This window comes from Fragaria vesca, linkage group LG7 (assembly GCF_000184155.1).
Source record: "Fragaria vesca subsp. vesca linkage group LG7, FraVesHawaii_1.0, whole genome shotgun sequence".
Taxonomy (NCBI): domain Eukaryota; kingdom Viridiplantae; phylum Streptophyta; class Magnoliopsida; order Rosales; family Rosaceae; genus Fragaria; species Fragaria vesca.
The window spans coordinates 3114191-3127597 of record NC_020497.1 but is presented as its reverse complement, the minus strand read 5'-3'; the positions used below and the strand labels follow the sequence as shown (position 1 = coordinate 3127597).

The 13407-nt window shown below is 39.5% G+C and overlaps 1 protein-coding gene and 1 pseudogene across 2 annotated transcripts; one reads left to right on the top strand and one right to left on the bottom strand.

Annotated features, from left to right (window-relative positions):
- The first annotated feature begins 215 nt into the window (after window positions 1-215).
- LOC101303932 (calcium-transporting ATPase, endoplasmic reticulum-type-like) lies at window positions 216-5186 on the top strand. The gene is made up of 8 exons (XM_004306591.1): window positions 216-471; window positions 1174-2718; window positions 2805-2926; window positions 3049-3327; window positions 3409-3792; window positions 3871-3980; window positions 4112-4340; window positions 4424-5186. Exons 2-8 carry the CDS (start codon window positions 1251-1253, stop codon window positions 4985-4987), a joined length of 3156 nt encoding a protein of 1051 aa, XP_004306639.1. The 5' UTR covers window positions 216-471; window positions 1174-1250; the 3' UTR covers window positions 4988-5186.
- A 78-nt stretch (window positions 5187-5264) lies between these two features.
- Window positions 5265-10260, bottom strand: LOC101303641 (annotated as a pseudogene). Its single transcript, XR_185155.1, has 4 exons — window positions 8888-10260; window positions 8446-8777; window positions 7545-8035; window positions 5265-7041 (listed from the first exon to the last, which is right to left on the bottom strand). The product of XR_185155.1 is annotated as a U-box domain-containing protein 43-like (transcript).
- Window positions 10261-13407: the final 3147 nt, after the last annotated feature.

Sequence of the window (13407 nt, the reverse complement as noted above, 5' to 3'; positions counted from 1 at the left end):
TCTCGATAACAAGAAAATGGAAGCAACTCCATTATAGAGTCCCTCTGTTCTCTTCTTCTCTACGGCTAATGCGTACGGCCACAGGTTTCAAAATAATAGAAAACCGAGTCACAATCGAGGGCCCAAATCGTAATTTTATTTTACCCACGATGTCATATTCTTAACCGCACCATCTCCTCAGTTTCAAATAGACTGAAGCTTTGAGTGACAGAAGCACATTTGAAAAGCAAAAGATCCCAAAATTCTTCCATTAAAGAAAGCAACTGTTGCAGACCAGACCATTCATCAGACCAATAATTTCCTTGTTGTTTCTTTGACAAGTTTTTTGTGTTTACTTTGGACTTTGCATTGCTTTGTTTCCAAGCCAGCCTAAGCCATCTTTGCTGTGTCCTCATTTCCTCTCCATGTTCTTGGTTCAACTTCAGAGTTCAGAGGGTCAGTGCCTTTTGAAGAGTTTTGGAGTTTGGTTTGGTGAGTTTAAGTGATTTGTGTTCTGGGTGTTGATGATAATTGACGTGTGTTGTTATGGTGATGTGGAATTGAAATGCCTTGTTTTGTATGGTAGTTCTTTATTTCAGTTTGAAGATGTGTCATTTAGTTGAGGTTGAGTTTCTGTCTGGTTAATTTGATTGGAGACTCTGTGTGTGGCTCATTTTTTAGTTCAATTTGTCTGCTTGATTTGATTGCACAACACACACACACACACACACTCTCTCTCTCTCTCTCTCTCATGGTATGAAGCTACTTCTTCTGGTCGATTGAGTTGAAGAATTAGTGGAAAGTAGACATTGGTTTTTTTGGTAGAGGAGTGTAGTTCAGTTCAGTTCAATTTGATTTGAACAGTAATTTTTGTTGTTGTTGATATTTTCCTTGTATCTGATTTTGACATTATTATTTACTAGTTATCACAATGCTTTTCCTCTTTTTGAGTTATCATTTTCTAATCTGAGGAGTTATGTTCATGCTCTGCTGAACTTTTATTTTTTTGGTTAAGGTGTCTGCTGAAGTTTCTACATGTTTTTGGATAATTTTGTAGGTATCTGAGATGGGTTTAGAAACATATTTTTTTAATTTTTTTTTTGTTGTGGTTGAAATTGGAACTCCAGCTTTTATATTTATTTTTATGGTTCATGCTGTGATGAAATAGCTTACATGTTTTTGAATTTGCTGTAGGAACCTGACATGGTGTTAAGAGAACTTTAATTGACTTTTCATTTTGGGTGCAATTCGAAGTCAGAAATCAAGTATTAATGGATGAAAAGCCATTGCCGGCATGGACATGGTCAGTTGATCAGTGTCTGAAAAAGCATCATGTAAAACTAGAGCAGGGTCTGAGCACTTTTGAGGTTGAGAAGCGGCGTGAAAGGTACGGTTGGAATGAGCTTACCAAAGAGAAAGGGAAGCCTTTATGGCGGCTTGTATTAGAGCAGTTTGATGACACACTTGTGAAGATACTTCTAGCTGCAGCCTTCATCTCGTTCGCTTTAGCTTTCATGCATGGAAGTGAGTCAGGGGAGTCAGGGTTTGAGGCCTATGTGGAACCATTTGTGATAGTCTTGATTCTGGTGCTTAATGCTATTGTTGGTGTTTGGCAAGAGAGCAATGCTGAAAAAGCACTTGAAGCTCTTAAACAGATGCAAAGTGAATCTGCAAAGGTCCTAAGGGACATGTATTTGGTGCCAGATTTGCCTGCAAGAGAACTTGTCCCTGGCGATATTGTGGAGTTGCGAGTTGGGGACAAAGTCCCTGCTGATATGAGAGTCGCAGTTTTGAAAACCTCAACTTTGCGAGTTGAGCAGAGCTCATTGACCGGAGAGGCAATGCCTGTTTTGAAGAGCACTGATCCTATATTCATTGATGACTGTGAGCTGCAAGCTAAAGAAAGTATGGTTTTTGCAGGCACAACAGTTGTAAATGGTAGCTGTCTTTGTATCGTTGTTAGCACTGGGATGAACACTGAGATTGGCAAAATACAAAAGCAAATACATGAGGCTTCTTTGGAAGAAGATGACACCCCTTTGAAGAAGAAGCTTGATGAGTTTGGGAGCAAGTTTACTACAGGAATTGGGTTCGCTTGCCTCATTGTTTGGGTTATGAACTACAAAAACTTCATTTCATGGGAGATGAAAGATGGATGGCCAGTAAATGTGCGGTTTTCTTTTGAGAGGTGCACATACTATTTTAAGATAGCTGTTGCACTTGCAGTAGCTGCAATCCCAGAAGGTCTTCCTGCTGTTATTACAACTTGCTTAGCTCTTGGGACAAGGAAGATGGCACAAAAAAATGCAATTGTGAGGAAGCTTCCGAGTGTAGAAACCTTAGGATGTACAAGTGTGATTTGCTCAGATAAAACTGGGACTTTGACAACAAATCAGATGTCTGTGACAGAATTCTTCACTTTGGGTGGGAAAACCACAGCTTCTCGAATGATTCATGTTCAAGGCACAACTTATGATCCCAAGGATGGGGGAATTGTTGATTGGACTTGCTTCAATATGGATGCAAATATGCAAGCCATGGCAGAAATATGTGCTGTATGCAATGATGCTGGGATTTATTTTGATGGTCAGCTCTTTCGAGCTACAGGTTTACCAACTGAGGCAGCTCTTAAAGTTTTGGTTGAAAAGATGGGAGTTCCAGACATTAAGGCAAGGAACAAAGTTCGTGACTCACAGCTTGCTGCAAGCTACTTAATTGACTCCACCTCAGTGAAATTAGGTTAGCAGAAAATGTTCTATTCTTCATTTGATCTAAGTTGATGAGTATGAGGAAGATTTCTAACGATAACTTTTTTCCAACTATAGGCTGTTGTGAGTGGTGGACAAAAAGATCGAAAAAGGTTGCTACACTAGAGTTTGACCGTGTCCGAAAATCAATGAGTGTTATTGCTCAGGGGCCAACTGGGCATAATAGACTTCTTGTTAAGGTGACTGTTAATTTGATCTCATTTCTGTCTCCAACTTGGTTCGAGTGTTCTGCTATGCTAAGCAAGTTTTCATGCTTTGATGTTTTCTGATGCTCTATTACTTCACTGGTTGGTATTTGCAGGGTGCTGTTGAGAGTTTACTAGAACGAACTTCGCATGTACAACTTGCAGATGGATCCGTTGTTCCAATAGATGAACCTTGTAAACAATCATTGCTAATGAGACTCTTGGAGATGAGTTCAAAGGGTTTAAGGTGCTTGGGTTTTGCATATAAAGATAACTTAGGAGAGCTCTCAGATTATTCTTCTGGGAGTCATCCAGCTAACAAGATGTTGCAGGATCCAGCCTGCTACTCCTCCATCGAAAGTGACTTAGTTTTTGTAGGAATTGTTGGCTTAAGAGTACGTAGATTCCACTATTTGTTTGCTAATTGATATTGTTAGTCCATTCAAAAGACTTCATTTGTTAAATGTGCTGTACAGGACCCTCCTCGTGATGAAGTTGGCAAAGCAATCGAAGACTGTAAAGAAGCTGGAATTAGAGTTATGGTTATAACTGGAGATAATAAGTCTACAGCTGAAGCTATCTGTCAAGAAATCAAATTGTTTTCGAAAATTGAGGAGCTGAAAGGGAGAAGCTTTACAGGAAAAGAATTCATGGCTCTTTCACCATCACAACAAACGGAAATTTTATCAAAACCAGGAGGGAAGGTTTTCTCTCGTGCCGAGCCTAGACATAAGCAAGAAATAGTAAGGATGCTTAAAGAGATGGGGGAGATTGTAGCAATGACTGGAGATGGAGTGAATGATGCACCGGCACTTAAACTTGCTGACATTGGAATCGCCATGGGCATTACTGGAACGGAGGTAAGATATCTTGACTGATTGCCACTTAACTAGGGCCATCGTACTGCAATTTCTAAGCCTGCATGATTCATGTCTCAGGTAGCAAAAGAAGCTTCAGATATGGTTTTGGCTGATGACAATTTCAGTACCATTGTTTCAGCTGTTGCAGAGGGCCGTGCCATTTACACTAATATGAAAGCTTTTATCAGGTAAATCTCTGATTTCTTTGTTCCTACTCATAATGGTGATCTGACTGATCTCTTCTCTCTTTCTCAGTTTCTCTCCCTCCACTTTTTCTTCTTTCAAGTAAGAAGCATTATTTCAATCTCTTAATCTACAGGTACATGATATCTTCAAATGTTGGAGAGGTAATATCCATATTCTTGACCGCGGCGCTGGGAATACCCGAGTGTATGATACCTGTGCAGCTTCTATGGGTAAATTTAGTTACAGATGGACCTCCTGCAACAGCTCTTGGCTTTAACCCGGCTGACATTCACATTATGAAGAAACCACCACGCAAAAGCAATGATGCTCTTATGAATTCTTGGGTTCTTTTCCGCTACTTGGTTAGTACATTTTGTATCTAAAGTTTTAAACTTCAGTATGGAATTTCATATGTATGCTAATTGTGTTGCATGGTCTTTGGCAGGTAATTGGTTCTTATGTGGGAATTGCAACTGTTGGAGTCTTCATCTTGTGGTACACTCAGGCTTCATTCATGGGTATCAATCTTGTGAGTGATGGACATACACTAGTTGGATTATCTCAGCTTCGAAATTGGGGAGTGTGTTCGTCGTGGTCAAATTTTACAGCAGCTCCATTCATGGTTAATGGGGGGAGGATGATCACTTTCACTGATCCCTGTGACTATTTCTCGGTTGGTAAAGTGAAGGCAATGACTTTGTCACTCTCTGTCCTGGTGGCAATTGAGATGTTCAACTCTCTTAATGCTCTTTCCGAAGACATTAGCTTGCTAAAAATGCCTCCTTGGAAGAACCCTTGGCTTTTGGTTGCCATGTCAGCCTCATTCGGACTCCATTGCCTCATTCTCTACATTCCATTTTTAGCGGATGTGTTTGGTGTTGTCCCGTTGAATCTGAACGAATGGCTTCTCGTAGTTATGATTTCGGCACCAGTGATTCTTATCGATGAGGTTCTCAAGTTAGTAGGAAGGAGTAGACGATGGAGAGCAAAGAAGGAGAAGACAGCATGATAAAATCTCAGGGTATGACCAGAGTGATACTATACATTCTGGATATGATAGAAGGAAACCATGTAGTTAACTAGAATTCTCTTGTAGCTAATTTTATGCATCTCCAAAACTACAGTTTGTTTTTTGTGAAAGGAAAGTCACTAATCAGATTTGTTCATCCATGAAAATATAAATGAAATATTAAGGCTTGTTTTAATGTATTACTGAGTCATTAAGCCCGATTCTACCTTGCTCTAGTAGGAGTGTAGGACTAGTACATTATGCATGATGACCCTTTGCACACTAACCAGTGATTTTCTATACCATATAGAAGTATTGTTTCAAACAAATCTACATACATACAAAGAACGTGCACATTAACCAAAAAGATGTTTATACACATGCATTACATACATACACATTGAATCTTTTGCTAGCACACTTTACCAAGGATCAGGAGCAAGACAAGGTTTCCAGGAGCTGCTTCAATGAAACATGGGCGTAAATTGCATAGACCATGTAATAATATGAATGAAATTTGGATGACACAATATTAGGTTCTTTAAACTGCTTTTCCTACATATACACAAGAAAGAATTCACACCTAATAGTGAAAAAGAATTTAGTGATGTCAAAAAAAATATGACCTCAACTTCCTTACCCGAGTTCAACAGAGGTGGTTTACATTGATTATTCTTCTGCTTTCACCAACAAGCAAATCGCTTCAAATATACCGTCAGAAATGAACGTCTTGTGCCACAATCAAGCTCCATTGGAATCCTACTCGTCATACAGCTCAATTTCTGTCTAAGACCAGTAGAACTTCAATTGTTAACTGTGGTACTTGAAGCTGCAAATCCATGCCAAGACAAAGTGAACTTCGTCCTCAGATTAATGTCAGGAAAACCGGATACTTTCAAGCTCATAGAGCAGTGAAGGGCTGCCATGTCTAGTTTTCCCCCGCGAGTTCTCTTGTCAATATTAGTCAAGTTGAAGCATCAAAGTGAGTTTATGCTTGATCTTTATATCACTGAACACATGCAGGTGAACCAAGAAGGCCTTTAGAAAGGATCCCTTTAGAAATAAGAAGACTGATCATGAAGCACGTTCAAGTGAGCAAGTATTCTGGCTGCCATAGATTTCATACCACCAGTTCCACGCTGAGTTAAGTCAACTAAAGGCATCTGAGCTGAGGGTCCAAACTTCTGTTTAAACTCCAGCAGCCGGAACATTCTCTCTAGAGCATGTAGAGCCTTCTCCTGCAAACTAGGGGAGGGCTGAACAAGAAAGTTTATTATAGGAGGTATGGCATCTGCATCTGTGAGCACCTTACTACCATTCTGCAGTCTCTCACCTTCAATCAAAGTTACTAAAGCATCTAAAGAAGCCTCACAAGCTTCAGGATCAGGTTCCCCAAGCATCCGGACTAATGGTCTCACTGCATCAGCCTCCACAAGGCAAAATGACGAAATAATGCCACAAATTCCTCCATGAACAGGGCAACCAGATTCTGGAGGGGGTGAGAAGCACCAGAGTCCTCCACGCTTTGGTAATGGCCTGGTCAACCTGGGTGAACTCTGTGAAAAACGAGAAAGAGATAAAGCTGCACGTGTTTTAGTCAAGGAGGTTCCGGAATCCAGCAACTGTACGAACAAGGGTATAATGCCAGCTTCAGCTGCACTCCGTTGCCATTCCAAGTTTGATGGAACAGTGAAACGACAAATGGCTCCAACAGCATTCTCTATAACCTGATTTTTATGGGGACCATTCTGCTTGTCATTCCGGAGGAAACTGAATATGACAGGTAGTGCCCCAGCATCGACAAACCATTGTGTGATTTGGGGGATTTCTGGAAGGTTAGTGATAACACCCATTGCAGAAGCAATCTCTTCTTCATCACTGGAACATTTGATAATCTTGACTATAGTCTCAATGCATTTCTGACCCACATGCTCCCTTATGTTAATGGCTTCATTGCGACCTTCTATTAAGCAAGAAAACAGCTTTACTGCATTTGCTCGTAAATTGGAGTTATCATTCTCAAATAATTGAGTCAATACTTGCACAGCTGAGGACTGAAAAAGTAACTAAATTAGTACAAGGTTATACAAAGATTACATAGAAGCTGAGCAAATTATATTAGCATCATAGCAATATCATTATACCAAGCAATAAAAGGATTGAAATGCGGAACTAGGAATCAAACACTTAAAATAGAAATTAATTCAGAAATGCCCTCACTTCATAATGCATATGCATCAGGGATGAAAATAATCATTTCAGAAGAACATGGTAAAGCCATAATGGGATGAAAAACCATTCCAAATGAGACCCATGTTACAAACGGACAAGCACATCTGAATCCACATATTTCACATTTTCGATCATGGAACTTTACTTTTAAGTTTATTTAGCTGACCATTTTCATTTTGCACCAACTCCCAATGTCTTATCAAACTAACCACCTATGATCATCTCACTCCATTCAAACTTCTGGATCCCATTAACATCATACTAGTAGTTACGCAGGTAACATGCTTTTTCTAAATGGAAGTGTATCCTTTAACAAAATACGCACCTCTATCAACTTGGTCTTGATGCTTTTAGAAGACGGGGATTGACACAAAGTGTGGAAGGTGAGAATGATGCTGTGCTGTACATCAGGCCCCGTTAGGTTAATCAAATAGAAAAGCCTGAATATATCTTCATCTGATTCCAGAAAAGTAGCAGGTGTCTGGTTGGATTCTTGAAACACCACTGACCTGGCTAGATGCATGATTGTGGCTGCTGCATGAGCACGAAAGCTTGACAGTGATGAGTTATGATCAAAGAGAAGGTCAAGCAATGGGCGTTCTGCACCTGCTCTAACCATCTGCAGACCATTTTGGGGTAAGCTAGAGAGGTTTCTAAGAGCTCTGACAGCCCCCATTTTCATAGGAACGTCACCATGTGAGACCATATCAAGAAGTGGACCCAGTACTCCCCCTTCAAGCAAAGACTCCTTGTTGTGGTCGGTCAACTCCATATCTGCCAAATTTGATGCCATGACCACTTTTACATCTTCTGGTCCTGAATTAAAAATTATAGAAGTTGTAGGAAAAAATTACCATTAAATGAAGCCTTCTCCACATAAATATTAGCAAACATACAAACTGAAAGCTGCATTGCATGCCAAATTATTAGTTTTATTACCCAAACTGTAAACATACAACAACAGATGCAAGCTTTCATAAACTACTTCAAAAGTTCTATAGCATATCATTGAGTTTAACATAATTACATGCAAGGAACTATTGAACTAGATAGTAATTAAATACAATTGCATAATTCAAAAGTTGGATTACTGACGAATTAAGTGCACTTTTATTTTCGTCAGTGTGAGATCAGTTTACTTGTAGGGTTAATTTGCAATACTTGAAACTGATTCTAGTTTACGAGCCATTTTATAAGAAACTAAGGTGGAAGAATATGAAGAGAACCTGTAGAAAGACGCTGCAGCAAATGTTTGAAATAATTTGCCTTTGCCATTTGTATAACATTTTTCTCTGAGAATGACAGATTGTCCAACAGCTCTCGTGCGTCTCTGGCAGCTTGATTATCATCACTATTGGACATGGTAACTAATAGGAGTATGCAACCTTGAACCTTCCCAATTTTGTCTCTTATCAAATCATACTTTGACAATTCCAATAGCAATGCCACTGCTAATTTTCTTTCCTCGACACGGCGCCCAAGTGACCGAACAATAAGTTCAATCCCATTATCAGCTCTGGCAGTTCTTTCCTGCAACATTAATATCAGATAATATGAAGTAGAAAATCGAGGAAATCAGATGTATGTTTAGCTAAATATATCCCTTTTCTTCTCGTTTGTGTAGGCAAAAAAAGGATATTCAGAAAAAGAAAAGTACACCACAAGGCTCATTCTATGAACACTATACACGAGCACAATTTCGTTATTAATCAAAGTATTACCTTGGCATCATCACTGTCCTTCACCAAAGTTAAAAGGTTGACAAGAACTTGATTCCTTATCTCGGGTTTTTTTACACCAAGAAGTTGAAGGAGAATAGGTATATAGTCCTCCATTATGACCCATTCCTGATGCAGGTCTCTTTGTTTACAGAGATCCAGTAGTTCTTTAAGGCAATGGAGCACTTCCTCCTCGTCTTCAGACTTGAGTTTTGATTTCATTGTAGCAATCATAATCATGGTATTTCTATCCTTCCATTCTTCTATTGATTGCCTCAGAGTTTTATTGGGCCGTAAAACTGAAGTGTCTAAAGGAGTCCTGGTCAGCGGACACAAATTATTCCCATCAGCTAACCATTTTTCTATAGCAGTTCTCTCAAATGTTTGTCCAGAAGAAGTTTCCACAGGCTCCACCATAACATCCCCAGTGATTGGGCAATGAAATGACTGAAGTGGCTCCAATGGTTGACTGCCCAATGATCTTCGCTTAGTGAAATATTTCCTTTCCTTCTCCTCAGGAGATGAAGCTGCATCAGCTCTTTCTAATAAAGCAATTATCTGTTCCATCTGTATAGCTTCTGCCTGGTCTTTCCTTAGCCGAGCATTTTCTATCTCACTTCTGAATTCCTCTAATTCCTTCTTCAATGCTGACCTCTCAGTTGAGATTCCAACTGCCTCTGCTATGAGAACCAACAAACTATTGGCATAAGAACGATCCATATTCCTCTCCTGGATTCCAGACTCGATTTTGTCCAGAATCTCTTCTTCTGCTACAGCTGCCCTGAACTCAGCTCCAAGCATATTGTCACAAACCTTACCAATTTCTTCAACTATGTCGGATGAAAGTTCTAAAGAGTTCAGGGGAAGAAGAGCTAGAGCGTGACTGATCTCTCTCATAGTATTCTGTAGGTGGTTAACTATTGTTCGGCAATGCATTAAGAGATACATTTTGTTTCTCTTGCTACACTCAATAGTCAGTTTCTTTGCAGCTCTTACTTCCCTGTTAAGGATGTCCAGAACATTGTTTAAGCTCTCAGAATGCGAAACTGTATTCTTATTCAACTCTCTTAAAATGGGGACTATCCTTTCCAAATAAGTTGCAAGTTCCTTAAACGTATCCTTCTTAACAAGGACGTCCCTGGAAGCAGCAACAACTTCAAAAATGGCCTCTACTGTTTGAGAAATGAACTCTGAAGCCGGAGCAGATGCAAGACTTGCCAACATTTTGCAACCTGCTAAAACTCGGAAGCGAGACCCTCATTTCCTATACGAGTGCACATTTAACAATAAATTGCAGAAGTGCTGTTGCCGGACAACAACTTGAAGCTTTTGATCCCCCATAGTTCTTAAACCCGGAAGATTATTTCCGGCATAAGCCTGCATTCATGTGCAATCTGGAATATTAAAAAATTGCTTAGTTTAGGTAATACTATACTAAATTTATTATACAAGTTAGAATGTATTTATCGTAAACAGATGGACCCAACTCCATTATTTGGAAGCACTAGGCAAAAATGAAAAGCAAACAACTGCAAAACAACATATGCCTTTTCAGTTCAGTTTTGAACTATCGAAGTAATGTCCCTAATCCAATAACTACTCTCCGTTTTCCAGATACCAAATCAACATACCTAGTGAAACTGCCATTTTCTTCTCTGGCCTTCAGTTTACTCGGTGACCAGAAGAAGGGTCGTTTAACTTGGTTAATCAACATGGAAAAGACTGAAACTAAGCTCAGAAATAAAATTGTTCTGGATACAATTCACTGGAGTTGCCTTGTTTTATACTAATAAGCAAAATTATTTAAATTGTTGCCCTACATTCTCTCAGGAGCCAAACAGAATTCACAAAAGCTACATAACCATTCCAGAAAGATAGTCCAAACAAACCCAAGCTAACACATATCATGCATATGAAGTTTAAACCAAAGACTGAAAGCAAAACTGAATCCTAGTCCTAATTTACAAAACTGAAATCAAATGCTTTTACTTCTCATCTTCCTTTCCAGTTTTCAGCTCAAACTTGCAATTTAGAACAATCCCATTAAACCTCTACCACACATGCCATAACCCAGAAGGCAAAGACCCATCTAGTCAACTACAGACGTCTTCAGTAACTGAACAAGAGAAAGTAAGAGATACACACCTGAGATAAGAGTTCATGCCCATCACACAACCTCCACCACCACCACTCTGTTCAACCCAACTTTGGAGGAAGCTGGACTGGAATTTCCAGGAAAAAATTGGCAATCAAGTCGCAATAGAGACCTTCAAAGAAAAACCCAGAAAGAAAATGATAAACACATGACCAAAAAGAAATCTTTTTTGGGTTTTTGGGTATTCCTGGAAGATTGTAATCAGTTTGCTGCTCTCCAAGTGTAGACTGAAGAGACCCCCTTCCTCAAGTGTCAAACCTTTTCTAAGAAAGTTTGGGTCTTTTTGTGGTAAAATACCAAAAATGCAAACAAGAAAGGGTTTTTGATAGTAGTAAAATCTGAAAAGAGACAAACTTTGTTTCTGGGTCTCTGCTTTGAGTCTTTGAACTTGTGGAGGTCACTTGCAGGCCAGCAAACATGAACCGTTGACTGAAACACAATGAAACCAATGAGTCAATGACCAATCATTGTGGATGTAATTAGCAATTACTTGGTGGCAGAGTCAAATATAAACTAGGTCAAGTCCTACTATACAACCTCAGCATGCCATCCTCCTTTGAAAAGTATGAACTTGTAATAAGACGCGTTGTTTGAGGGCCATTGGTGTATCATGTAGTCAATCATGTGTTTTTATCCACAGAGAAATTTGTATAGGGTTATCAAAAGGTTTAGGAATCCTCCTTAATCATGGTATGTCAGACTGAACTTGTTGTGGTGTCAATAATGGTATTCGTTACATTTCGAAAATTATTCCCTGCACCACTGGGACAGCTGCACCAGGCATCTCAACCGTTGATTTCAACATGATTTTAACACGTGGATCAGCATCAATTTGGGCGTTAGTTGGCCGTTAGTCAAGCGAGTGAGGGTCGAAGAAGGCTTCTTCTTCCTACTAAACCACATTGTCTTCTTCTTCTACCTAGTACACCCGCTCCGACCCCGCCACCCAAACCCTCACCAGCCACGTCATCTCTCTCACCGCCTCATGAATTCTCCGAGCCTCCGGCTCACCTTCACGCTCCTTCAAATCTCGCCAGAGTTCTTTTTTTTTTTTTTTTTTTTTTTATGTCTCGCCGAACTCCACTATCTTTGCAATCCTCCTCTTTTGAACAGAGTTACCGGAAACGCTACTCCTACCGGCGATCCGCATTCCAGATCGCACGATCCCAATCGCGGAGCGTGGCAAGGAGGTCATGGAATTCAAGATCCGTCCTAACCCCTGATTTCTCCGGCTGCCGGCAAATCGAAATCTTTGAAACCCAATGAATGGCACAATCGGAGTGGAGAGCTTGCAAACAATCCTGGACTTTGCAGAATGCAGATTCGGTTGGAGGAAGTGAAGAACAACTGATATTTCATCAGGAACCCTATTGGTTCTCTCATTGGGCTTGATGAAACCTCTCGGTCTTCTGCCTTGATTACCAAATCTCCATTGAATTTATTGGATGATCACATGATAATCTTATCATAAATGGTGATAATTATCTAAAATGGAATTGAAAGAATAGAAAATGTTTTCTATTTAGTAATTGACTTGTGTATCCTCTACAAGTACTCTAGCTGATATAGCATCTTAATAAGGGTTATTTTGGTAACCTATTAAACAAGTTATATTATATTAGTAGGCACGTTGTGATTCTGATGACTAAAATTCATAAAATAAAAATTCAACCGTCTGATGTGACCGGCATAGTGAAATACAACAGTGATAGAAAATTCAAATGTATTCGATAATGTTCGGGGATCTATCAAAGCAGTCAACCATAATTTAACGCCACTTACCACACGAAAATGTTCTTACTTACCCCTATATAACCTTGTTTGGTTGATTATTCCACACACAAAACTCTCACATTAATGAAATGTGACAACCCATGTAAAAATTTAAGGACCTTCACCTCCCGATGATAGGGCTTCCATAGAGAAACATAAGCGTAAATAGGGTTGATCGCTTCTATCAGGGACCAAACGTTATCGGAATCATGTGATTTTTCAACCATAGTCGTATTTCACTATTCCGATCACATCTTATTTCATGAGATTTTTGAAATTTTTGCTTCCTCTATATAGTTGGTTCACAAAGATGTACACTTTCATATAACCTACTAAACAAGTTATACCACATTTGTAGACACGTTGTGATTCCAATGACTAAAATTCAGAAAATGAAAATTCAGCCGTCTTGTGTGACTGGCATAGTGAAATACAGCAGTGATAAAAAATTCAAATGTATTCGATAATATTCGAGGATCCATCAAAGCAATCAACCATAATTTAACGCCACTTACCACACGAAAATGCTCTTACTTACCCCT

What these genes read in the sequence shown, in the direction of transcription:
- LOC101303932 (XM_004306591.1), top strand. Translation starts at nt 1,251, where the DNA reads ATGGATGAAAAGCCATTGCCGGCATGGACATGGTCAGTTGATCAGTGT. An exon ending in TAGGAATTGTTGGCTTAAGA is followed by an intron (nt 3,328 to 3,408) that starts GTACGTAGATTC and finishes TGTGCTGTACAG; the next exon opens with GACCCTCCTCGTGATGAAGT. An exon ending in TGGGCATTACTGGAACGGAG is followed by an intron (nt 3,793 to 3,870) that starts GTAAGATATCTT and finishes TTCATGTCTCAG; the next exon opens with GTAGCAAAAGAAGCTTCAGA.